Source organism: Momordica charantia, assembly GCF_013281855.1.
Source record: "Momordica charantia cultivar OHB3-1 chromosome 6 unlocalized genomic scaffold, Mcharantia_2.0 BLBB01000006.1, whole genome shotgun sequence".
Taxonomy (NCBI): Eukaryota; Viridiplantae; Streptophyta; class Magnoliopsida; order Cucurbitales; family Cucurbitaceae; genus Momordica; species Momordica charantia.
The window spans coordinates 17,491,634-17,517,266 of NW_028275164.1; the positions used below are offsets into that span (position 1 = coordinate 17,491,634).

General features: G+C 41.7%; 2 protein-coding genes and 1 non-coding gene across 7 annotated transcripts in view; 1 reads left to right on the forward strand and 2 right to left on the reverse strand.

Annotated features, from left to right (window-relative positions):
- LOC111023212 (uncharacterized) overlaps positions 1–25,633 on the reverse strand; it is a 41,175-nt gene that overhangs the window by 10,408 nt on the left and 5,134 nt on the right. For 3 of the 5 annotated variants that reach the window (XM_088125597.1, XM_088125596.1, XM_088125598.1), the window contains exons 2-6: positions 25,551–25,633; positions 24,918–25,130; positions 24,738–24,839; positions 24,566–24,667; positions 24,135–24,482 (exon numbers count right to left, since the gene is read on the reverse strand). In XM_088125597.1, the coding sequence (XP_087981723.1) occupies positions 24,135–24,482; positions 24,566–24,667; positions 24,738–24,839; positions 24,918–25,130; positions 25,551–25,604 (819 nt within the window). In that variant the 5' untranslated portion in view covers positions 25,605–25,633. The remainder of the gene's footprint in view (positions 1–24,134; positions 24,483–24,565; positions 24,668–24,737; positions 24,840–24,917; positions 25,131–25,550) is intronic. The other 2 variants (XM_088125599.1, XM_088125600.1) reach the window with 2 other exon arrangements.
- Positions 1,831–2,712, forward strand: LOC148210814 (uncharacterized). The gene has a single exon (XM_088124812.1). It carries the CDS (start codon positions 1,831–1,833, stop codon positions 2,710–2,712), a length of 882 nt encoding a protein of 293 aa, XP_087980938.1.
- LOC148210815 (small nucleolar RNA R71) lies at positions 10,377–10,483 on the reverse strand. The gene has a single exon (XR_015792103.1). It is a non-coding gene; the product is annotated as a small nucleolar RNA R71 (small nucleolar RNA).

The following is a 25,633-nucleotide window of genomic DNA, read 5'->3' on the forward strand; positions in this document are numbered from 1 at the left end:
TTACGTGGAAAAGCATGTTTGTAAACGGTGCAGTGGTTTAGAATGTGAGAGGTTTACTTGTAGGTGGTCATGGAAGGGTTAGTGAAGTGGTGAAGGGTGCAGGGTAAAGGGACGGGATGATAGTCCGTTAACCATGGGTGCTCTGACCTGAAAGATGCATATAAATCGCTTGGAGGTTCAAAGCTTTGAGTAGTGGCCTTGGGGATAAATGACAAGGCCAGACGTCAAATTTCTGTAAACTTGTATTGGGGTCTTGGGGATAAATGTCAAGGACCAATACGCTGGGAAGTCATCGGTACCTTGGGAATAAACGGCAAGGACCGGTGCTCAGTTCAGGCCTTGGGAATAAACGGCAAGGCCGAACGTCAAGTTTCTGGAGAGGAGTATTGAGGCCTTGGGGATAAATGTCAAGGGTCAATACGACTCGAGGAGTTAGGCTTGAGGGATTAAAGAAGAGTGGAGCTAGCGAAGTAGTGGTGTTTGGCCTTGGGAATAAATGGCAAGGTCGGACATCAAGTACTGGAGAAGGAGAAGGTACGGTGACTTGGGAATAAATGTCAAGAGCCGTCATGCCTCGAGAAGTTAAGCGGAGAGTGATAAAGGGGGGTGTTGAGGAAGTTTTAGTACTATGAAACTAGGGCTAGCGATTCATGGGTTGTGGTATTGGTAGTTTCGACGCTTAGTTGTTGTGTGTAAATGTCAAGTTATTGTTCGCTATCTCTCTCTGCTTATTTGGTTGCCTTGCTCTTGTTTTGTTCTAAATGTCAAGTTAATTGTTCGCTATCCCTCTCTGTTTTTTTTGGTTGCCTTGCTCTTGTTTTGCTCTAAATGTCAAGTTAATTGTTCGCTATCTCTCACTGCTTATTTGATTGCCTCGTTATTGTTAGTTCTTATGTTGTGGCTGTGAGCATAATTTATTTTGTGCTAGTTAGGAAGTGCTACTTACGGAGTACCTTATGTACTCACCCCCCTTGTACCTTTATATGTCTCAGGTGTGAACGGGGTCGACCGCGGTGATGACGTGGAGAGGGTTTGACCGAGGAAGGATCACTAGTTTAGTTAGTGAGGATATGGGGGAAGGGTAGTTGGGTACGAGTAGCCTTGAGACATATGTTATTGCTAGGTGTGAACCGCGGAGGAAAATTTTGTATTCTTTAGAACTATTTTAATTGTTATGGATGTTGTTGGTAAATGCGTCGTTGTTGTCATTGGAGTTTAGGTGCACGGTTGTTTTTACTATTTAATAATTTTTGCCACTGAGGCGAATTTGAGATCTTGTTGTTTTCTTTTAAATTGCCCACGGAGGGCGGAGTTTTGATAGTTTATGACATTTTTATTTCTGTTAGAACGTATGGGAGTCGAAGCTTTATTTCATCTAAAATATTTTCCAGGAGGTTGCTTATCTCGTGTTTAGAGTTAAGGTTAGCCAGAAGAATTATTTAGCGTTACTTAGGATGTTTATATGAAATCTTGGGGCGTTACAGTTGGTATCAGAGCCGAAACGTTCCTGTAGACTGAGTTAGAAACTAGCATACGTAGGAGTAGTGATCCCGGTCGACCTCCTCGTCATCACCAGGTACGCTTCATGCTTGTCCTTGAGAGCTTATACATTTCCCATGATGTACTTGTGCGCTGAATTTTTTTTTTCATCAGTTTTTTTTTGTTGCCGCTCTGTTTCGCTAGACATAGAGTGTGTTTATTAAGCGTACCAAATAGAATGTGGTGGACTTTTTCTAGTATGGGGATTTCGACTGCCACTTTTTCCTTTTAGTCTATGCGTGGAGTTTCGTGCTAACGTCTTATCGAAATTTTGTGCCGTTCTTCCAGACAATGCCTCCCCGTCGTAGTATGAGATTGGGAGCTGACACTGACCCCGCTCCCGGAGGTGAGAACGGAGCAGATCCACCAGTTCCCCCAGCAGTTCCTCAGGTGAACCCCCAATTGGCATTGCTTGTGGAGGCCTTGCAAGCAGTGATCAGTAACGCCGCAGGGGTGGGCGGGGTCCAAGCTTCGCCACCTCAACACCTTCATACACCCCAGAGCGAGGCTCGCTTCATCAAGGATTTCAAGCGCTACGGACCCCCAACCTTTGACGGCGAGAGTGAAAGAGCGACTGCAGCGGAAGAGTGGATCAGAGAGCTGGAAGCCCTGTACGCGTATCTTGGTTGCGAAGACCAATTCAAGGTGAAGGGCGCGGTTTTTATGTTGAGGGGCGAGGCCCTGAACTGGTGGGACTCAGTAGCAGCGGCAGGGGATCATGCGAATGTACCAATTCCGTGGGCAAGGTTCAAGAACTTGTTGTATGACTACTACTATCCAGAGACTGTGAAAGACATGGAGGCAGAATTCCTGCATCTAGTCCAAGGAACTTTATCGGTGGCACAGTATGAAAGGAAGTTCACGGAACTCTCCCGTTTCGCTCTAGAGTTGATTCCCACTGAGGCTTTAAAGATCAAGAGGTTTGTTAAAGGCTTGCGCAAGGGAATCAGAGGCCCGGTGGACCTCCAGCGACCCACCACCTATGCTGAAGCGGTTAGAGGCGCCTTGGTTATGGATAAGGATGTTTCCAACAAGGCCTCACCCCTGCCAGAGGTCGGATCATCTTCAGGTGTGAAAAGGAAGTTTCCTTCGACTTATGCCGACCCGGTATTGAGAGCACCCCAGCGCCAGACTCAACACCAGGGCATGCCGCCAGTATGCCCCACCTGCTAGAGAAGACATACAGGGCAGTGCTGGACGAGAAGTAAGGGTTGTTTCAGGTGCGGAAGAGGGGTATTTTGCAAGGGAATGTCCCATGTCGGCCGCAAATACGCAGAGGTTGGGTTAGAGGATTCCACCACCAGTTCCGATGCAGGGAAATAACCAAAGGGCTCGTGTCTTCGCACTTACTCGCAAGGAAGCGGCGGATGCCGAAACAGTAGTCACAGGTATCTCTTTTTTTTTTTTGGGCTTTGTGTGTGAGCGTACGTCCTTATCTTTACATTGTGTTCCAGGTACTGTTTTAGTCCATGATGTGCCTGCATTTGTATTGTTCGATTCGGGGTAGAGCCACACCTTCATCTCATCTGCGTTCGTTCGTCAGGAAACCCTCGAATTAGAGCTGTTAGGGTTTTTGTTGTCGGTTTCTACACCTTCAGGGTCGATTTTGATCGCTAGTCAAAAGGTGAGGGCAGGTGAGCTGTCTTTTGATAATCAGACTCTAAGAGCAAGGCTGATCCAGTTGGACATGCAAGATTTTGACGTTATTGTGGGCATGGATTGGCTAGCTACCAACCAAGCCAACATTAATTGCTCGAGAAGAGAAGTCTCCTTTCAACTACCTTCGGGTCGGAGCTTTACGTTTAAAGGGGTTACGAGTAGAGTCCCAAGGACAGTATCAGCGTTGAAGGCAAGACGCCTGTTGCAGAATGGAGCTTGGAGATATTTGGCCAACGTTGTCGACATTAGTAAGACTCTACCTAGTATCGACTCCGTTCCCGTGGTCAGAGAGTTCCCAGATGTGTTCCCCGATGACCTCCCGGGGCTACCCCCTGTTCGTGAACTGGATTTTTGTATCGACTTACCATCCGGGACAGCTCCCATTTCAAAGGCACCGTACCGCATGGCTCCAGCGGAACTTAAGGAGCTTAAGACTCAGCTGGAAGAGCTCTTAGATAAAGGCTTCATTTGCCCGAGCGTGTCTCCTTGGGGTGCTCCCGTGCTGTTTGTGAAAAAAAAGGATGGATCCATGCGACTTTGTGTTGACTACCGGGATCTGAACAAGGTGACAATAAAAAATAGGTACCCCCTTCCTCGCATCGATGACCTCTTTGACCAACTAAAAGGAGCAAGGGTGTTCTCAAAAATAGACCTACGATCGGGGTACCACCAGTTGAGAATTAAAGACGCCGACATACCTAAGACAGCATTCAGAACCAGGTATGGGCATTATGAGTTTACCGTTATGTCTTTCGGACTCACCAATGCCCCTGCGGCATTTATGGATCTTATGAATCGAGTTTTCAAGGAATTTTTGGATCTGTTCGTGATCGTGTTTATCGACGATATTCTAATTTACTCCGTTACGGAAGAGCAGCACGAAGGACATCTGCGGCAGGTTCTTACTGCTTTGAGGAAGAACAGCCTGTACGCGAAGTTCTCGAAATGTGAGTTTTGGCTGGTTAAGGTGGCTTTCCTTGGCCACATAGTCACCAGGGAAGGTATTGCTGTGGACCCGGCCAAGGTGGAGGCGGTCAGTGGTTGGCCAAGGCCTCGCACAGTGACAGAAATCCACAGTTTTCTCGGTCTAGCCGGCTATTATAGAAGGTTCGTCCAGGATTTCTCTCGGGTAGCGGCACCGTTGACTCAGTTAACCCGCAAGAATGCTACGTTCATTTGGAGCGACGAATGTGAGAAAAGCTTCCAAGAACTGAAGCAGCGTTTGGTCACGGCCCCAGTGTTAACAGTACCGGTTAGGTCGGGAAGTTTGGTGGTGTACAGTGACGCTTCACGAAGGGGCTTAGGTTGCGTTCTGATGCAGCAGGGAAAGGTCATTGCCTATGCATCCCGACAGTTAAAGGTACACGAGCTTAACTATCCCACCCATGACTTGGAGCTCGCCGCGGTAGTTTTCGCCTTGAAGATATGGAGACACTATCTGTATGGGGAAAAGATTCAGATCTTCACTGATCACCAAAGTCTGAAATATTTCTTCACTCAGAAAGAGCTTAACCTTAGGCAGCGGAGGTGGTTAGAACTGGTAAAAGACTACGACTGCAAGATCAATTACCATCCGAGTAAGGCAAACGTGGTGGCCGATGCACTCAGTAGAAGAGGAGCAAGCGTAGCTCCTTTGGTAGTACCTCCTGGACCAGTGTTAGATGAGTTGGACCGTTCTGAGGTGGAGCTAGCGGTAGAAGATGTGTCAGCAGTACTAGTTCAACTCTCGGTCAAACCCACCCTAAGACAACGAATCATCGCTGCACAAAAGGGGGACTCCAGTCTGAGCAAGGGTTTCGTGAGGCTGGGCCAAGGAGATTTTTCCTTTTCGGAAGATCAGGCCCTGCTTTATCAGGGGAGACTGTGCGTACCAAGGGATTTTCCGTAAGGAGGGATTTACTAACCGAGGCTCATAATACTCCATTCTCGGTGCATCCTGGGAGTACCAAGATGTATAGAGACCTTAAGAGACACTATTGGTGGCACAATATGAAGCGTGAGATTGCTCAGTTTGTTAGTAGCTGTTTGACGTGCCAACAGGTGAAAGCCTCCAGACAGAGGCCCGCCGGGTTGTTGCAACCTTTAAGTATACCGGTGTGGAAATGGGATGACGTAGCCATGGACTTCATTACAGGGTTGCCAAGAACGGCTAAAGGTTTCACAGTGATTTGGGTGATTGTGGATCGCTTAACAAAGTCTGCGCATTTCATACCAGGCAAAGCCACCTATGCAGTAGAAAGGTAGGCGGAACTTTATCTGCACGAAATAGTTAGACTCCATGGCATACCAGTGACCATAGTGTCAGATCGGGACTCTCGTTTCACGTCAACATTTTGGCGGGGTTTACATAAAGCTCTAGGGACACGACTCGATTTTAGTACGGCGTTCCACCCCCAGACCGATGGTCAGACCGAGCGTTTGAACCAGGTTCTGGAAGATATGTTGAGGGCTTGCTCATTGGATTTCGGTGGTTCTTGGGACAAACATCTGTACTTAGTAGAGTTTGCATACAACAACAGTTATCAGGCGACCATTGGCATGGCCCCATATGAAGCGTTGTACGGGAAAAAGTGTAGGTCGCCGGTGCATTGGGATGAAGTCGGTGAGAGAGTCCTGTTGGGACCAGAATTGGTACAAGAAACTAATGGTGCCATCCAAAGGATTAGAGCAAGAATGCAGACGACCCAAAGTAGACAGAAGAGTTACGTTGATGCTAGGCGAAGGGCATTGGAGTTTGATGTTGGTGACCACGTTTTCCTTCGTGTGGCACCGGTGAAGGGAGTCTTACGTTTTGGTAAGAAGGGAAAACTCAGTCCAAGATTTATTGGTCCTTTTGGATCTTGGAGCGCATCGGACCGGTCGCTTACCGGTTGGCCTTGCCACCGTCATTGAGCGCAGTGCATAACGTGTTCCACGAGTCCATGTTGAGGAAATACGTCCATGACCCTTCCCACGTCTTGGATTACGAACCACTGCAGGTGGATGAAACATTGTGCTATAAAGAAGTACCCGTTGGGATCGTAGCAAGAGAGACCAAAGTGCTGCGGAACCGGGTGATTGATTTGGTGAAGGTCTTGTGGAGGAACCACCAAATAGAAGAGGCCACCTGGGAGCGAGAGGACGAATTCAGGGCCCAGTATCCTGAATTGTTTGAGCAACGAACTTTCGAGGACGAAAGTTTTTGAAGGGGGGAAGTCTGTAACGCCCCGTGTTACTCAGATTAGCTTGCCCCGAGTTCCGGAAATTTTTATAACAAAATGGATTTTTATTTATTGACTTATTGATTTATTTCATTGTTATTTTTAATTGATTCATCAGTGATCTTATTTAATTTAAGTGTGACATCTCGACTAGTGTGTATTGTTACAGTTTTAGTGGTGAGTTAGTAGCGTGTGGTTATTTATCAAGTTACTTTTAGTACGGATTTCCATTATGCGACACTTGTTTTGGATCTTTGGGCCAATTACGAAACTCTATTATTGGTTTGTGTTAACAAGGAAGGGTTGGGTATGTGGGCCTTAAACATAAGGAAAAGAACCCAAGCCCAAAGGAGTTAAGAGTTTGAAACAAGAAAAGGGAACCCTAGCCACTTGTTCTAGTTCCTCTTCTCCTTTTTCCCTTTTCCTCTCTTGTTGAAGCCGTCGGCCACCTCCCCTCCACTCGGCTCTCCCTCTCCGATGCAGCAGCACCGACGGCGGCCATCTCCGGCAGACACAGCGGCAGCAGCGGCGGCGGCAGCAGGTGCAGCGTCGAACAGCAGCGGCGCGTGACGGGCGGCGGCGTGCGGCGGGCAGCGGCGGTGTGCGACGATCAGCGGCGGCGCGTGACGTTCGGGCAGCTGCAGGCGGCATCGATACACGCGGGGCTGTGTTCGTGGCGTCCTTTCCCGATTCAACAAGCCTAACAACCTCGAACAACTTGGATCCGTGAAACCCGGTAACTTTTCTTTGACCCACCTTTGTTCGAAGTTAGATTTGGAGTACCCACACCCAAACGAAATCAATTTAGAATACCCACACCTAAGCGGGGTTGTTTTGTAGCAAGGGACATTGAAACGAAGCCGTTGGAGATAGTATTGGACGCTTTTCGCTGCTGCAAAAACGTGGACAGCAGCGTATTGGTGGTGTTCGGCGATTATCTACATCCGTTTGAAACCCGATTTACGCTACCCACGTCTTGGCAAGCTAGAATCTAATTTACCCACACCTTTACGAAGTCGTTTTGCGGTAACGAGCCCCTTTGAACCCTCTTAAAGATGTTTTTTTTTAGGCTGAATGGTACATTAAATTGCTGTATTTTTTTTCTGTTTTTTATGCTTAGGTGTGAGGCCGACGCAAACTTTAACACGTGGTTGTGTAAGTAGCACCAGGGGGCGAGTGCGTGCGTATTTAGCGTTAACGGAATGTTCTTGATGCTGTTTTTTTTTGTTTGTTTTTCTTGTTAAAATAATTTAAATGAGCATGTAAGGATTGTTGGTTTGATTTGTGAATTCTAGCGATCTTGTTGCCGTATTTCTATAATTGAACACTCTTGAGGAAACATGCTTCCTGTTCTTGTTGTTGTAGGTGACTAGTAGATTCTGAACTGTTGTAGTTAGAAGTAATTGGCTCCTGATGTTTTGTAAATGGCAGGTAGATGAAATGCTAGCTCGGTTATACCGATAATTTAATTCATATTGTCTGGTTGTGAGCTGTTGGATGAATTTTGTTTATTACGTGGAAAAGCATGTTTGTAAACGGTGCAGTGGTTTAGAATGTGAGAGGTTTACTTGTAGGTGGTCATGGAAGGGTTAGTGAAGTGGTGAAGGGTGCAGTGATTACGCTTGTTTACATGCGTAAAAAGAAGGTTTTAGATGCTGTTTTTACTATGTTTCAGCTTTGTTTCGGATTTTTCTCGATCGTTTGAGTTCCAATTCATGCAAAATTCATATACTATGGTTTGTGGATGGCTTATATTGTATTTATGACATTTTAGGACCATTTGGGAGTGCAAATTAATCAAAAGAAGCAAAAAGACGAAAAAGTATCATGGGAGGCGCCAGGCGCCTGGGAAGCCTGCAGAAAAACAGGTTTTCTTCCAACTTTGCCCTTAATGAAACGCGTCTTCCAATGCGTTTTGGTGGTTCCAACCGATGCATACGTGTAGAAGAAGTGTTCCACTATCAGTTTGAGCACGATTTGGTCAGTCAAAAGAGTTGGAAATGGGTGATTCACCATCGTTTTAGGACCTACCTAACCAATTCTACACAGCTATAAATTCCAGCAACTTCTCCACCAAATTCATCAAGCCTTGCTTCCTTCTCTTGATCATTTTTAGTGTTTCTTTGTTGCTTTCTAAGTACTTTTGAGTTGCTTTCATTAGTTGCTTTTGGTTTTTAAATCCCGAGTACTTTACATTCTTTTATTGAGCTTTGTGTTGTTTCCATTTGTACTTAGTTATTTTCTACTTATTCAAATATATAAAAATCTAGCACTTTGCTTATTCTCTCTTTGCCTTTACTTTATTTTTAGTTAAGAGAGTTGTGTTTTTGGAGGAAAGAGCACGTGACACTCCCCCTTGCTTGAAAGAGAAGGGCGAAGCTCTCAATCCCGATAAAAACTCTCCGTTAGTTAACTTTTGTTTTTCACACATGCATTCCACATTCAACCATTTTACTTGCTGTATTTTCTTCAATATGTCTTTCTAAATTCCCGTCTCTAGCCCGGTTATGGATAGTTAGCCTTTTATGTCTAAAAAGGGTTGCTAAGAAGTAGTGTTTTTACTTTCCATTCATTGCTCAACATGTTTTCCCAAAAAGTTAGGATTTAGAGAAGGCCACTGTAAGTCTTAACAAGTCAATACTGAAAAGGTTGCTTATTTGCATTGTTGAGTGGTTAAACCGAGGAGAGGAGCGCCTTAGACATAAGGGTTCCGCTTAAGTAGCCTAGACATAGGACCTTAACCCGAGGTTGCGACTATTTCCATCCTAAAACTAAGATATCTCTCATAATAGACATATTAGGGAATGTCTTAGGACTTTGAACTTGCTTAGACATAAGTAAAGTGAGAAGCGTAGTCGTTAGTTTCTAAAGTAAAATGCATATTATCCTTAGCATGTCCTTGATTCTTTGTTGGCTAACTTGAAGTAATTCGGGCTAGGTTTTATTATTATAAGTCCAAATCCCAAATCCAAACCATTATTTGTGACCACTTCCCATTTTACAAGAATCACTCATTCCAACATTCACTATTCTTTAAAACTTTAGAGTTTGGAAATTGTTTAGAAGTCCTTGAGGATCGATACTTGGATACTCCATCCATTTTATATTACTCTGACAGGTGTGCGCTTGCATCTATATAATTGTTACCACGCTTAGTGCGTGCGTTCAGCATAAACGCCCAGTCAAGTTTTTGGCGCCGTTGCCGGGGACTTTAGTTTTAAAATTATTTTCAAATTCTTTTAGATTTTATTTTTGTGAATCGTTGTTGGGTGTAATCTCCATCCACCGTTTTTGTTCTATATTTTTGGTCGTTTATCTCACAAGGGTACGTTAAAGTGCATGAGCACAAGATCTTTTCTTCTACCCCTTGACCCTGAGATTGAGCGGACCCTTCGAAAAACTCGAAAGGAGCAAAGACTTCGAAAACAACTAGAAAAGCAAAAAGAGAGAGAAGGTGAAATCAGTCCTGAAAGTGAGGTAGAGAGTACGAGCACATCAATGGCAGATATTCCACCTCGTGATCCGGTTGATCCACCTGCTGTTAACGGTAATATGAGGGATCATGCAAGAAATGATGAATTCAACCATATCCAGATGGCGGACAACAGAGACGTGGCAATGCGAGAATATGCCGCCACGGCTTTTCAGAACTTTGATTCAGGGATAGTCAACCCTATTCCAGCCCATGCAAACTTTGAGCTTAAACCAATGATGTTCCAAATGTTGCAGACAATTGGACATTTTAGAGGGCAGGAACATGAGGATCCACATGATCATCTGAAATCATTCATTCAAATTGCAAATGCATTTCGATTACCTGGTATAACAGACGATGCTCTGAGACTAACACTTTTTCCATTTTATTTGAAGGACCAAGCTAGAGCATGGCTCAATGCATTTCCACCGGGATCCATCACCACATGGGGGTCGTTAGTGGAGAAGTTCTTAACAAAATTCTTTCCACCTACTCGCCACGCTGACATCAGAGAGGAGATCATCTCCTTTAGACAGTATGATCGTGAACCTGTTCACGAGGCGTGGGAGAGATTTAAAGAACTAATCAGGAAATGTCCGAACCATGGCTTGCCGGCATGCATCCAGATAGAACATTTCTTTAGAGGCTTAGATCATCCTACTAAGATGATGCTAAACAATGCTGCCAACGGAGCCTTTACAAAGAAGACATTCAACGAGATAGTTGACATCCTAAATGACTTAGCTTCACACAACGAACTATGGTGTTCACAAAGATCTAGGGCAGCACCAAAGAAGCAAGATCCAGCTGGAGTTTTGGCTCTGGACATTGCGACCTCGATGCAAAAAGAGATGGTTACAATGAACCAGAGGCTGAAAGAGATGGCATTGGGAATAAAAAATCCATTAGCCACGCCGATACAACCTGTGCAGTCGGATTATTGCACTCCTGCCCCTGTTTGCCAAGTCAACGATCTCATTTGTTCATTTTGCAGTGAAAACCATATTTATGTTAATTGTCCACATAACCCTGCTTCTGTTTTTTATGTAGGACATGGGAACAATAGGAACTTTAACCCATATTCGAACACCTACAACCCAGGTTGGAGGCACCACCCTAATTTCTCATGGGGAGGTCAAGGAGGTTCGAGCGGTTTTAATCAAGGGCAGAGCCAACAGAACAAGCAGCCCTATGTTCCACCTACACAACAATACATCCCACCACCGCAACAGCAGTACAATCAGAGAACACAGACTCCACCAGTTCAAAATAATAACTCAAATCTTGAGAATATGATGAAGGAGTACATGGCCCGAACCGACGCAGTGATACAATCCCAAGCGGCATCAATGAGGAATTTCGAGACCCAATTGGGACAGCTCGCCAATGAATTGAAGAATAGACCACAAGGTTCTTTTCCAGGCCATACTGAATTACCAAAACGAGAAGGGAAAGAACAGTGCAAAGCTGTCACCCTCAGGAGTGGACTGGCATATGATGGACCAACAATGCCAACAACAGATGTACAGATTCCGTCCACTGAACCAATTGTAAAGATACCAGAAAATCCAACAACACCAGAAAAAGAAAATATTAGAAAAGGTAATGAGGACACCCCGAGTGTTCCTCCACAGGTACAGCCTTCTTTTACCCCTACTCCCCCGTTTCCACAAAGATTAGTTAAGAAAAATAATGATTCCCAGTTTAGAAAATTTTTAGATATTTTAAAACAATTGCATATAAATATACCATTAGTAGATGCTCTAGAACAGATGCCAAATTATGCTAAGTTTTTGAAAGATATAGTTTCTAGGAAGAAAAAATAGGAGAGCATGAACTGGTAGCCATGACAAAATGTAGTAGTGAAGCTGTAGGCAGCCCGCTACCCATGAAATGTAATGATCCTGGCAGTTTTACCATTCCATGTTCCATAGGAGGAAAAAACTTAGGTAGGGCATTATGTGATCTAGGCGCTAGCATTAATCTTATGCCATTATCAGTTTTCAAATCTTTAGGCATAGGAGAAGCTAGACCTACTACGGTTACCCTCCAACTAGCAGATAGATCTATCATAAGACCTGAGGGAAAGATAGAAGATGTTTTAGTCCAGGTGGACAAATTCATTTTCCCTGCGGACTTTATCATTCTAAATTGCGAGGCAGACTTAGACGTTCCCATTATTTTGGGAAGACCATTTCTAGCCACTGGGGATACAGTTTTTAATGTGAGGAAGGGAGAAATTACAATGAGGGTAAATAATGAAGAAGTTAAATTTAACGTTCTAGATGCCATGAAATTACCAGGAGACTTTGAAGAGTGCTCTGCTATAAATAGCTTGAATCCTATTATGTTTGATGAGTTTTATGACTTATTAGTTACAGAGATTGAAGAAGAGCTTGATAAGATAGCAGAAGGACCAGAAGATATGGCTAATCCTATTGAAAAAATACAAAAAGAAGAATGCAAGTCGTTACTTCCGTCCATAGTGGAACCACCCACGTTGGAGCAGAAGCCATTGCCGTCGCATTTGAAATATGCGTATCTAGGGGATAACGACACTTTACCAGTTATTATAGCTTCCAATTTATCACCTACTAATGAATATTCTTTATTGCAGATTTTGGAGAAGCACAAAAAGGCCATTGGATGGACGATAGCAGATATCCGAGGGATAAGCCCGGCCTTTTGCATGCACAAAATTCTATTGGAAGAAGATGCTAAGAACTCTATTGAGAGTCAAAGGCGGTTGAACCCGAAGATGAAAGAGGTTGTAAGGAAAGAAATTCTTAAATGGCTTGACGCCGGTGTTATATACCCAATATCCGACAGCAGCTGGGTAAGCCCAGTACAGTGTGTACCAAAGAAAGGGGGTATAACCGTGGTGGCCAACGAGGAGAATGAGCTCATCTCAACCCGAACTGTGAGCGGGTGGAGAGTTTGCATTGATTATCGCAAACTCAACAAGGTAACAAAGAAAGACCATTTTCCTCTCCCGTTTATTGACCAGATGCTCGACCGTCTGGCAGGTAAGGATTTCTATTGTTTTTTAGATGGATATTCGGGTTATAATCAAATTACTATTGCTCCAGAAGACCAAGAGAAGACAACATTTACGTGTCCGTATGGTACGTTCGCTTTTAGGCGAATGCCCTTTGGACTATGCAATGCACCCGCGACTTTTCAGAGGTGTATGATGGCCATCTTCTCTGACATGGTAGAAAATATTCTAGAAGTTTTTATGGATGACTTTTCTGTTTTTGGAAATTCTTTCGACGCTTGTTTAGTTAATTTGGAGAGAGTATTGGAGAGATGTGAACAAACAAACCTAGTCCTAAATTGGGAGAAGTGTCATTTCATGGTACAAGAGGGTATTGTTTTGGGTCACAAAATTTCCAAGCAAGGAATAGAGGTAGACCACGCTAAGATAGACATCATTTCAAAGCTACCTCCTCCTACAAATGTCAAAGGGATTAGAAGTTTTTTAGGGCATGGGGGATTTTACCGCCGCTTTATAAAAGACTTTGCTAAAATTTCTAAACCCTTGTGTCAATTGTTAGAACATGATAGACCATTTGTTTTTGATGATGACTGTTTAAAATCATTTGAAATGTTGAAAGTTGCTCTAAGTTCAGCTCCTATAATTATCGAACCTAATTGGGATTTACCTTTTGAGCTCATGTGTGATGCTAGTGATTATGCAATAGGAGCTATGTTAGGACAACGTAAAAACAAGATCTTGCATCCTGTGTATTATGCTAGTAAGACTCTGACCGGTGCACAACTCAATTACACTACTACTGAAAAGGAACTGTTAGCAGTTGTGTTCGCCTTTGATAAGTTTAGGTCATACTTGATAGGCACAAAAGTCATTGTTTTTACTGACCATTCTGCTTTAAAATATTTATTTGCTAAAAAAGATGCTAAACCACGTTTGATACGGTGGATTTTGTTACTTCAAGAGTTTGATATTGAAGTTAGGGACAGGAAGGGTACTGAAAACCAAGTTGCTGATCACCTGTCTAGATTGGAATCCCCGCTCTGTGATGATGGAACTGTTATACGTGAACAGTTTATTGACGAGCAACTCTTGCGAGTTGATTCAGTTCCGTGGTATGCCGATATAGCAAATTATTTGGTAAGTCGAATAGTTCCTTATGAGTTCAACAAGCAACAGGTAAAGAAATTTTTAAATGAAGTTCGATGTTATCGTTGGGATGAGCCTTTTTTATATAAGCTAGGACCTGACAATATCTTACGCAGGTGTGTCGCAGAAGAAGAGCACGAGGCGATATTAGACGCTTGTCATATGTCTCCATATGGAGGACATTTTGCAGGACACAAAACCGCAGCCAAAGTTTTGCAAAGTGGGTTCTTTTGGCCCACTCTGTTCAAAGATGCACATAAGTTTGCCCAGGTTTGTGACAAATGCCAACGGACAGGTAATATATCTAAACGCCACGAAATGCCTCAAACCCCGATCCTGGAGATTGAAATATTTGATGTGTGGGGTATAGATTTTATGGGTCCATTTCCATCTTCTAATGGTAAGCTTTATATATTGTTAGCAGTAGATTATGTTTCGAAATGGATAGAAACCATTGCAACTGCTACCAATGATTCCAAAGTTGTTATTCGTTTTCTGCAAAAGCACATTTTTACGCGTTATGGAACCCCGCGTTGTCTGATAAGCGATGGGGGGGGCTCATTTTGTGAATAGGTCTATGCAAAAGTTGCTGACTAAATACAATGTGCGTCATAGGGTTGCAACAGCATATCATCCTCAGTCGAATGGGTTAGCCGAAATATCTAATAGGGAGATAAAAAACATTTTAGAAAAAACTGTAAATCTTAACCGTAGGGATTGGTCTTTTAAGCTTGATGATTCACTTTGGGCATATAGGACAGCATTTAAGACTCCCCTCGGCATGTCCCCCCATAGGCTAGTTTTTGGAAAAGCATGTCATTTGCCTCTTGAGCTAGAATATAAAGCATTTTGGGCTACTAAGAAATTAAATTTTGATTTGTTGGCTGCAGGTGAAGCGAGGAAGTTACAATTGTTGGAATTAGAAGAACACAGGCACTTTTCTTATGAGAATGCTAAGTTGTTTAAGGAAAAAACTAAACAGTGGCATGATAGGCGTCTTCGGCCGAACAATCTTCAAGAAGGTGATCTGGTTCTGTTATTCAACTCTAGGTTGAAACTTTTCCCTGGAAAACTTAAGTCTAGATGGTCTGGTCCCTTTCAAATTTTTAAAGTCTACCCATATGGGGCAGTGGATCTAGTTGACTCTAAAGGAAATGTTTTTAAAGTAAATGGGCAGAGACTTAAGCCGTATTTTGGAGAACCAGTGGATAGAGGAAAAACCTCTATTCAACTTTCAGGTCAATAAATGTTTGCGAAAAATGTTTTTCCTTCTTATCCGTTTGGAAAGAACAAAAGTAAAGGAAGGAAATTTTTGTATCTTACATTCTTTTTGTCTAATTATAAAAAAGTTTTGCTTATTAAGAATGTTTTTGGAAAACGTTGAAAAACAAAAAGAAAGAATGAAAAAAAAAAAAAAAAAAACATTGAAAAAATTTTACGCAGGCGCCTGGCGCCTGCCCTTTGCGAAAATAAATCACGCAGGCGCCTGGCGCCTGCCCTGTTTTCCAGCAGTTCGAATTTCGTTTTCCTTCACGGTTTGGGTTTTAATTTTCGATAGCATGGGCTTTATTTTGGGTCAAACATTAATCCTCTATGATTTAGCTTTAAGAACTTCTCTTCAAACTCAAATTTTGTTTTCCTAATCCTATTTTGTATTCAAATTTGTTTTCTTTTCCTTTTAGGTTTAGGAAAACTTGGTTGAACTTAAATGTCAATCCCTTTCCATTTAGGATTTAGTTTGGGGAAAGCTTTAAATAGACCCATTGCCTAAGCTTTACAACTCCACCAAAACCCACACAACTCTCTTCTTCCCCTTGTTTTTTTTGGCAAAAACCCACTCCCTTCATCACCCTTGTTTTCGATTTTCAGCCACCACCAAAGAGAAGAAGAAATTTCCAGCATTTGCTTACATCTATGGCTTCCTCTTCTCAACATACTTCACTTCCTACCTCTTCCACTCAAGCTCCAAATGCCACAAGCATTCCTTTTCCACCATTGGAGAACTTCCAACACCACATGAGTTCAGATTCTAGGCTAGCTGCTGTTAGGGGAGGAAACCCGCTTCAAACATTTGAATGTCCTCCATCCCAAGCTCCTACACAACATCCTATAATGAGCCCACATGGTTATGTTAATTTTCAGCAACTACCCACCTTTAATATACCTCAAAACAGTGAGTTTAGGGCTGAAAATCCGCAACAACTTCCTCCAATGATCAATCCGGGTATGTACCAACCGTTTATGTTTAACCCGGTTCCTTCCTATCATTTTCCCTTGTCCCAAATGCAAATTCCAGCTAGTGTTCATCCCTATGGAATGCCAAACCTATCTACTCTATTTCCTAACCTTCCACCTTATTATGGAATGGGTCATTGGGTACCTCCAACCAATTATGGGATGCTTTCACCTAGGGTTCCCCCACCAGCTCAACTTCCATTCCTAGAAAGAGGACCTCAAGCACCCCAATTGAACCCTAACATATCGAGTACCTTCAACATGGGACAACTAAAACCCTTAGAGCCTCCTAGGATGCCAACCCCAATCAATATGCCAATGGATGCAGGAGATGAGCATGGAGGAGAGCAAGAGAAGAGCCACAGCCATAGGCTAGAGCCCGGGGTTTCGATAGGGCAAAAGAGGAAGGGCAAGGAGGTGATGATAGACCCAGAAATTGAGGAAGATGGGAGTAGTAGGCGTCTGACGCCTAAGGATTCATCTATGGAGAACAGGGACGAGGAGCAGTTTTATTCATCTCCATTGATTATTACACCGGAAGATGGTAATGATGATTTTCTACTGGTTTCACGAGGACATTGTTCAAATATGCCAGAAACAGAGGATACCGAGAACGAAGTGGTGAGAACAGATACTCAGGAACCTTCCCCATTGGATACACCTACAGAAGGAGCATTTTGTAGTCACCAAGAGTTGCCTACTGGGGCAACTGGATCTACTCCATTGGCAACGGATGAGTATGTCACACCGATGGCCACTCTACCAGGGGTAAGGGATGCTCACACTATTCCTTCTAATACAGTTAACCCGCTTGGGTGTGATACAGGTAGATCCAAGGTTGGGGAGAATAGTACTCAAGAACCTACCAGCGAAGAAGATCCTGAGGACACGCAGACGATAAGGGAAATGTTTCAATACAAGAGGCGGGAGAAAAAGAGTTCAAAACGACGTGCAGTTCAGGCTAAGAAGCCAACAGTGCCCGTGAATGAACCTAAAACGAGAGCTGCGAAAGCTAAAGCAGCTGAAGCTAAGAAGAAGGTAGTGGCACCTGGGCCAGTTGATACAATTGAACTAGACTTGTCTGAGGGAGAGGAGGTCGAGACGAAATGGAACGCAGCAAATTTAGCCACTCGAACTTCATTAATGAAATCCCGTAAGATTATGACAGAATTGGGATTTGATCTCACCCTAGGAGATATGCCTGATGATTGGAGGGAGACCGCCAGAGACAAAGAATGGAGACCACTCATTCAGCCCATACAATGTGAGGCTTTGGAGTTAGTCAGAGAATTCTATGCTGCAGTCCATCCCCAGTCACATATAGCCATAGTACGCGGGAAGGAAATACGGTTTGATGCCACTCAGATCAACTACACCTTCAACATTGAGAATATCAGAGATGCTGTGGGCAATAAGATGTTAGTAACTCCGACTCTGGAACAGCTTGATGAGGCTCTAGAATGTGTTGGGAAGCCCTCTGCCACTTGGGATTTGACTACTCATGGCAAGGTACGACTAAAACCCGAGGATGTTTCCCTAGCTGCTGCAGGATGGTTATACATAGTCAAAAACAGAATTCTGCCAACGGAGCATGATGAGCATGTCACTCAGGATAGGGCATTGCTGGTTTATGTCATGCTAAAGGGCATAGATGTGAATTATGGAGAATTGATCAATACCAGTATCCATGAGTGTGCCCACCGGGACACGTGGTAAGCTTTATCACCCATGTTTGGTCACTTCTTTATGCTTGCGACAAGGTGTACAGCTCCTTGAGGATCAAATTAAGAGAGATGCCCCAATTGTGGAAGAGAAGAATATTCGGCGTATTATCGCCCATGCGTTACAAAGAAGGGAAGGTACTGGGATGTCTCCTACATCGGAGATCCGTCGTCTTCGAGAGGAGAACCACCAGCTGCGAGATCAGGTTCGAGAAGTCGTGCAACATATCTACAACTTAAGGGCTTCATTGGATTTTGCGGTTTTACCTTCATGGCCTCCAGCGCTAGCTGCTATCCTTGGTCATCCATCTCCCAGTACTGACACTGATCCTAGTCCACAACCTCCGACTTCATGAAGGGGAGGTTCCTTCTTTGCTATTTTTTGTGTTTTCTTCTTTTGGTTAATGACGTAGTTTGCATATTCTAGCATTACTACGCATGTTTTTTTTTTTTTTTTGTATTGATTATGTTTCGAGCTCAGTTGAAGCATGAATAAATTAGTATCGTTTATCTTCTGATCACTTAAAGTATGCCTTCACTTAACCTTAGTTTAGCTTTTCACATGCCTATTTTGAAGCATCTGTGCTGTGCATGTGATTTCATGTCGATGATGATTATAAGAGATTGTTGAGTTTTCTGTTCTATGCCTGACTAAGCTTGGAGCTATTTCCTTTGTTTATGTGATAAACTCATTTTCTTTTATGTCTTTTTGATCTTTACAAACTTTAAGCTTTTTCTTTGCCCCTATATAGGAAGTCCTTGTCCTTTTTACTGTTAAGCCTTTTTCATCCGATGCAAAAGTCTTTTCCCAGTGAGGACACTGTCTCTCTTAAGTTTGGGGGGGACAGTCGTTGTGTGAGTCGTTGTTTCAGAAAGATAAAGTGTTATTTATATTTGAAAAATCATGCTATTTTCTTTTGAAAAAGAGTCAGTTGGAAAAACAAATGCTATTAAAAAAAAAAGAAAGTGTTGAAAAGGAAAAAAAAAACACAAAACAGAAAAAAAAAAAAAATTTTGCAAAAGAGTAAAAAGAGTCTTGTTGAGAGAAAATAAGAGTGGGGAAAAGACTTGTGTTAGAAAGAAAAGAGTGGTAAAAACAATGAGAGTTAAAGAAAATGTAGTTATGATTTCCGAGTCCTACTGTAGACACCCATTTAGTTTTAGGTTGGGTGTTGACTTTGAAAATAGCAGTAAGGATGGTGATAAGTGACTTCGTGTTTCTCATTGTCGTCGTTTTATGACCTAGCTACTAGTTTCAAAGTCTTTCTACGAGTAGCTGTGGTTGAAACCGATGTTAGTGTGTGGAAACCTCAGGGGCTAGTAGCCGGTCTTTCAGATGTAAAAGTCTTAGTGTAAGAAGGGAGTGTGCAGATTCCTTAGGGGTATTTGAAAACGTTTTCTGTTTTTGAAAGAGAAAAAAAGATTTTGAAAGAAAAAGTTTTTATCATTTCAAACTTGGTTTATAGTGACTAAGTTTACAAAGGCAATAGAATGGTAGGCTCTGACATCTTTTCCTTGAGACAATTTATGATTGAACATCTCGGTTGCTTTTGCTTTTCCTTGTCCATGTGTTAGAAAGCTAATTAAAGTTGCTAAGTTTTGCTTGAGGACAAGCAAAAAGTTAAGTTTGGGGGTGTGATTACGCTTGTTTACATGCGTAAAAATAAGGTTTTAGATGCTGTTTTTACTATGTTTCAGCTTTGTTTCAGATTTTTCTCGATCGTTTGAGTTCCAATTCATGCAAAATTCATATACTATGGTTTGTGGATGGCTTATATTGTATTTATGACATTTTAGGACCATTTGGGAGTGCAAATTAATCAAAAGAAGCAAAAAGATGAAAAAGTATCATGGGAGGCGCCAGGCGCCTGGGAAGCCTGCAGAAAAACAGGTTTTCTTCCAACTTTGCCCTTAATGAAACGCGTCTTCCAATGCGTTTTGGTGGTTCCAACCGATGCATACGTGTAGAAGAAGTGTTCCACTATCAGTTTGAGCACGATTTGGTCAGTCAAAAGAGTTGGAAATGGGTGATTCACCATCGTTTTAGGACCTACCTAACCAATTCTACACAGCTATAAATTCCAGCAACTTCTCCACCAAATTCATCAAGCCTTGCTTCCTTCTCTTGATCATTTTTAGTGTTTCTTTGTTGCTTTCTAAGTACTTTTGAGTTGCTTTCATTAGTTGCTTTTGGTTTTTAAATCCCGAGTACTTTACATTCTTTTATTGAGCTTTGTGTTGTTTCCATTTGTACTTAGTTATTTTCTACTTATTCAAATATATAAAAATCTAGCACTTTGCTTATTCTCTCTTTGCCTTTACTTTATTTTTAGTTAAGAGAGTTGTGTTTTTGGAGGAAAGAGCACGTGACACTCCCCCTTGCTTGAAAGAGAAGGGCGAAGCTCTCAATCCCGATAAAAACTCTCCGTTAGTTAACTTTTGTTTTTCACACATGCATTCCACATTCAACCATTTTACTTGCTGTATTTTCTTCAATATGTCTTTCTAAATTCCCGTCTCTAGCCCGGTTATGGATAGTTAGCCTTTTATGTCTAAAAAGGGTTGCTAAGAAGTAATGTTTTTACTTTCCATTCATTGCTCAACATGTTTTCCCAAAAAGTTAGGATTTAGAGAAGGCCACTGTAAGTCTTAACAAGTCAATACTGAAAAGGTTGCTTATTTGCATTGTTGAGTGGTTAAACCGAGGAGAGGAGCGCCTTAGACATAAGGGTTCCGCTTAAGTAGCCTAGACATAGGACCTTAACCCGAGGTTGCGACTATTTCCATCCTAAAACTAAGATATCTCTCATAATAGACATATTAGGGAATGTCTTAGGACTTTGAACTTGCTTAGACATAAGTAAAGTGAGAAGCGTAGTCGTTAGTTTCTAAAGTAAAATGCATATTATCCTTAGCATGTCCTTGATTCTTTGTTGGCTAACTTGAAGTAATTCGGGCTAGGTTTTATTATTATAAGTCCAAATCCCAAATCCAAACCATTATTTGTGACCACTTCCCATTTTACAAGAATCACTCATTCCAACATTCACTATTCTTTAAAACTTTAGAGTTTGGAAATTGTTTAGAAGTCCTTGAGGATCGATACTTGGATACTCCATCCATTTTATATTACTCTGACAGGTGTGCGCTTGCATCTATATAATTGTTACCACGCTTAGTGCGTGCGTTCAGCATAAACGCCCAGTCAGTGCAGGGTAAAGGGACGGGATGATAGTCTGTTAGCCATGGGTGCTCTGACCTGAAAGATGCATATAAATCGCTTGGAGGTTCAAAGCCTTGAGTAGTGGCCTTGGGGATAAATGACAAGTCCAGAAGTCAAATTTCTGTAAACTTGTATTGGGGTCTTGGGGATAAATGTCAAGGACCAATACGCTGGGAAGTCATCGGTACCTAAGGAATAAACGGCAAGGACCGGTGCTCAGTTCAGGCCTTGGGAATAAACGGCAAGGCCGAACGTCAAGTTTCTGGAGAGGAGTATTGAGGCCTTGGGGATAAATGTCAGGGGTCAATACGACTCGAGGAGTTAGGCTTGAGGGATTAAAGAAGAGTGGAGCTTGCGAAGTAGTGGTGTTTGGCCTTGGGAATAAATGGCAAGGTCGGACATCAAGTACTGGAGAAGGAGGAGGTACGGTGACTTGGGAATAAATGTCAAGAGCCGTCATGCCTCGAGAAGTTAAGCGGAGAGTGATAAAGGGGGGTGTTGAGGAAGTTTTAGTACTATGAAACTAGGGCTAGCGATTCATGGGTTGTGGTATTGGTAGTTTCGACGCTTAGTTGTTGTGTGTAAATGTCAAGTTATTGTTCGCTATCTCTCTCTGCTTATTTGGTTGCCTTGCTCTTGTTTTGTTCTAAATGTCAAGTTAATTGTTCGCTATCCCTCTCTGTTCTTTTTTTGGTTGCCTTGCTTTTGTTTTGCTCTAAATGTCAAGTTAATTGTTCGCTATCTCTCACTGCTTATTTGATTGTCTCGTTATTCTTAGTTCTTATGTTGTGGCTATGAGCATAATTTATTTTGTGCTAGTTAGGAAGTGCTACTTACGGAGTACCTTATGTACTCACCCCCCTTGTACCTTTATATGTTTCAGGTGTGAACGGGGTCGACCGCGGTGATGACGTGGAGAGGGCTTGACCGAGGAAGGATCACTAGTTTAGTTAGTGAGGATATGGGGGAAGGGTAGTTGGGTACGAGTAGCCTTGAGACATATGTTATTGCTAGGTGTGAACCGCGGAGGAAAATTTTGTATTCTTTAGAACTATTTTAATTGTTATGGATGTTGTTGGTAAACGCGTCGTTGTTGTCATTGGAGTTTAGGTGCACGGCTGTTTTTACTATTTAATAATTTTTGCCACTGAGGCGAATTTGAGATCTTGTTGTTTTCTTTTAAATTGCCCACGGAAGGCGGAGTTCTGATAGTTTATGACATTTTTATTTCTGTTAGAACGTATGGGAGTCGAAGCTTTATTTCATCTAAAATATTTTCCAGGAGGTTGCTTATCTCGTGTTTAGAGTTAAGGTTAGCCAGAAGAATTATTTAGCGTTACCTAGGATGTTTATATGAAATCTTGGGGCGTTACAAGAACCCTTTCGTCGACCCTTACATACCGTCGACTTAGCACTAACTTTTGCCGACATTTTAGGAAAGCGTCGGTAAAAGTATCATATTTAGCACCTTATAGGCGTCGGCAGAGACCGTTTGTGCGTCGGCAAAAAGTGGCAGATTCCCTAGTTACCATATTTATATAAACGCTTTATTGCGTCCGGAAAAATGCATATAATTCTTTTTATTTTATTTTATTATGTTATTTTACATTTTCTAATACCTGGAAGTTCTATGTATTGAAACCTAAAATATTATAAATAGTATCATTCAACACAAAACAATACGATAAAAGTCAATTCATTAAGCTACAAATATTCTTCTACAAAAGAAATTTGTAGTACATTCTTAGCAAGTATCAACATACGTGTAAAACAAAATAATTAATCTAAAAGCCTTCTATCAACTTCCAAATTAGTTTTTTTTTACAAAATGAGCCTCCACCACTACAAAAAAATAAAAAATAAAAAAATAAATTATATTCAAGTGTTCAGCTTAAATTGAGCCTCCAAAATGACACCACTACAAAAAACAATGTCATTCTAAGTGTTTAGCTCCAATATGAGGCTTCAAAATTTCCTTTCACGTCAGTATTTTTGCAAAAAATTAAAAATAATAAATAATAATAATAAAGACATTTAAGTGGTTAGAACACCTAGAAAGTAACCAAAAAAATGTGTCTAAACAATATCTAAGTGAACTATGGAAGCTAAACTATTGAGGTGAGGCTAATACTAAAAAAGGGTAAACGGTAGCTAAGTGAACCATGAAGCACAAACTAAAATTAAACATGCCTTCAATTGTCTTAGGAACTTAAACCACCCCTTGAAGCTACATGTCTTTAAAGCTCCTAGAAAGTGGAAAGTAGGAAGGAGACAAAAAAAGTGGCTAAACGATAACTAAGTGAACAATAAATGTGTAAACTTAAACTGAACATGTTTTAGGCAAGCCTAATGCACTTAAACCACCCCTCAAAGCTACGTAAGTGTCTTTAAAATTCCAAGACAGTTGAAAGTAGCAAAAAAAACAAAAAAACAAAAAAAGTGGTTGAACGACAACTAAGTGAACCATGGAGGCCAAACTTAAATTTAACCTATCTTAAACAAGCGTAATGCATTTAAACCACCCCACAAACCTACCTAATGTCTTTAAAACTCCTAAAACATAGTAAATAGAAAGAAAAAAAAAGTGGCTAAATGGCATCTAAATGAACTATTGAGGCATGCCTAATGCACTTAAAGACATGTAGCGTACCCCACCCCAAAATAGCCACACGACAATGCAATTAATCTTATAAATCCACTACATTCATGAAGTTGAGTGACTACCATAACTGCAGGATAGTCACAGGACAACGCAATTAATCTTATAAATCCACTACATGCATGAAGTTGAAGTGACTACCAAAACTGCAGGATAGCCACATGACAATGCACTTGATTTAATAAACCTACTACATACATGCATGCAATGTGACGACCATAACTGCAAGATCGTCATACAATGTCTAAACAAAGTGAATATGTAGTTGCTAATACATACCTAATTGTTCGATGGTCCATCTCCCTGCCTTCCCGCCATAAACCTTGAGATCTCATTCCATCTATCCTCCCATGTTGACACTGACTCCTTCAATCTTTGATTTTCTGTCTTCATCTCTCTCATCTCAACTTCCATGTCCTCCACTTTCTTTTCCAACTCTTTTTCGTACAAGGTAGAAGAGGTCACATTAGATGATGAGCCTCTTTTGCACAGGGTGGGTTGTGGGCCATAACCAAGACCTTTAACATGGTCTGGTCGATCACCTAAAACTTTTCTACAAGCTTCTGGTTGTGTTACTGGTTCACATCCTTCTTGTGTTGGTGCTTTAATCAGATTTTGCATGTTTTCCTACATTTATAGTTGAATTGGGTTATTAAATAATGTATACATGAATAAAGAAATCTATGCAATAATGACAAAATCAAACTTACATATGCATCTTCTGCATTATCATTCACCAATCCATCCTTTTCATTGTAATGACTCTCGCCGAACAAATCCACCGGACCAATGTCAGAACCTTCTTTTATTTTCTATAATTCAAATACACATATTTAGTAGTCATAATAATGAGATAAGATATAAAAGAATAATGAGTTGCACCTTAATTACCAATTCATGTTGTAATTGAAGGAATGACTTGGAACCAGCTCGATGGTTGAAAGGGAGCTTTGCTCGATTCTTTTTGTTCTTCTTCGTAATTTCCTAGAACAATGATTGATCAGTTAGAAGTTAAATTAAATGAGTTAGATATAGTATAACTAAACTTGCAACAAAATATACCTTCCACTCAGGGGTCTCCCATCTATCACATAGATGATTCCAATCTTCTGGATTCGTTAGCCTTTCCGGTGGGTTTGCACGGGCTTCTACGGGATCTTCGAATTCACAATAGTATTGATGCAAATCTGATCGATATTGCTTGAAGGATATTTGCATCTGTTGCTCTATGAATTTATTAACAACCCTCTTTGATAAATCCACTCGAAAATGCTCCTGCATAGTTAATAATTAATGTGTAAGCTTCAATTCACGATTCAAAAAGTACCAAGATGCATAAACTTATCAATAGTCGATCCTTAGCTGCATCCCGATCTTCTTGTGGTACCTCATGCCAGTTCGTGCATCGTAATGAAATTTTCTCCCGTGTGATAGTACCAATGGCACCACTAAACCTTGTGGCAAAGGGACATATTGGTTTTCTAAACTCATCAATAATCTCAATAGGTATCCTCCCATGCTTTTGAACATAGCGGTCCAAACTAATACCTCGGCTGTGTTTTCTCGTACGCACTCCTTTAGGTCCACAGGCACGTTTTCTTTTGGATTTAGAGCCTAAAATTTAGGTTATGTCTAGTCCATACTTAATGTTCATATGATATGATTCGTAAATGTTCATATGTTATAAATAATTACCTGATTCATAATTGATATTCGTAAGGCGAGCCACCTGGTTAACGGCAGCTGCATCCTGCTCTTGACCTAGACCCACCATGACT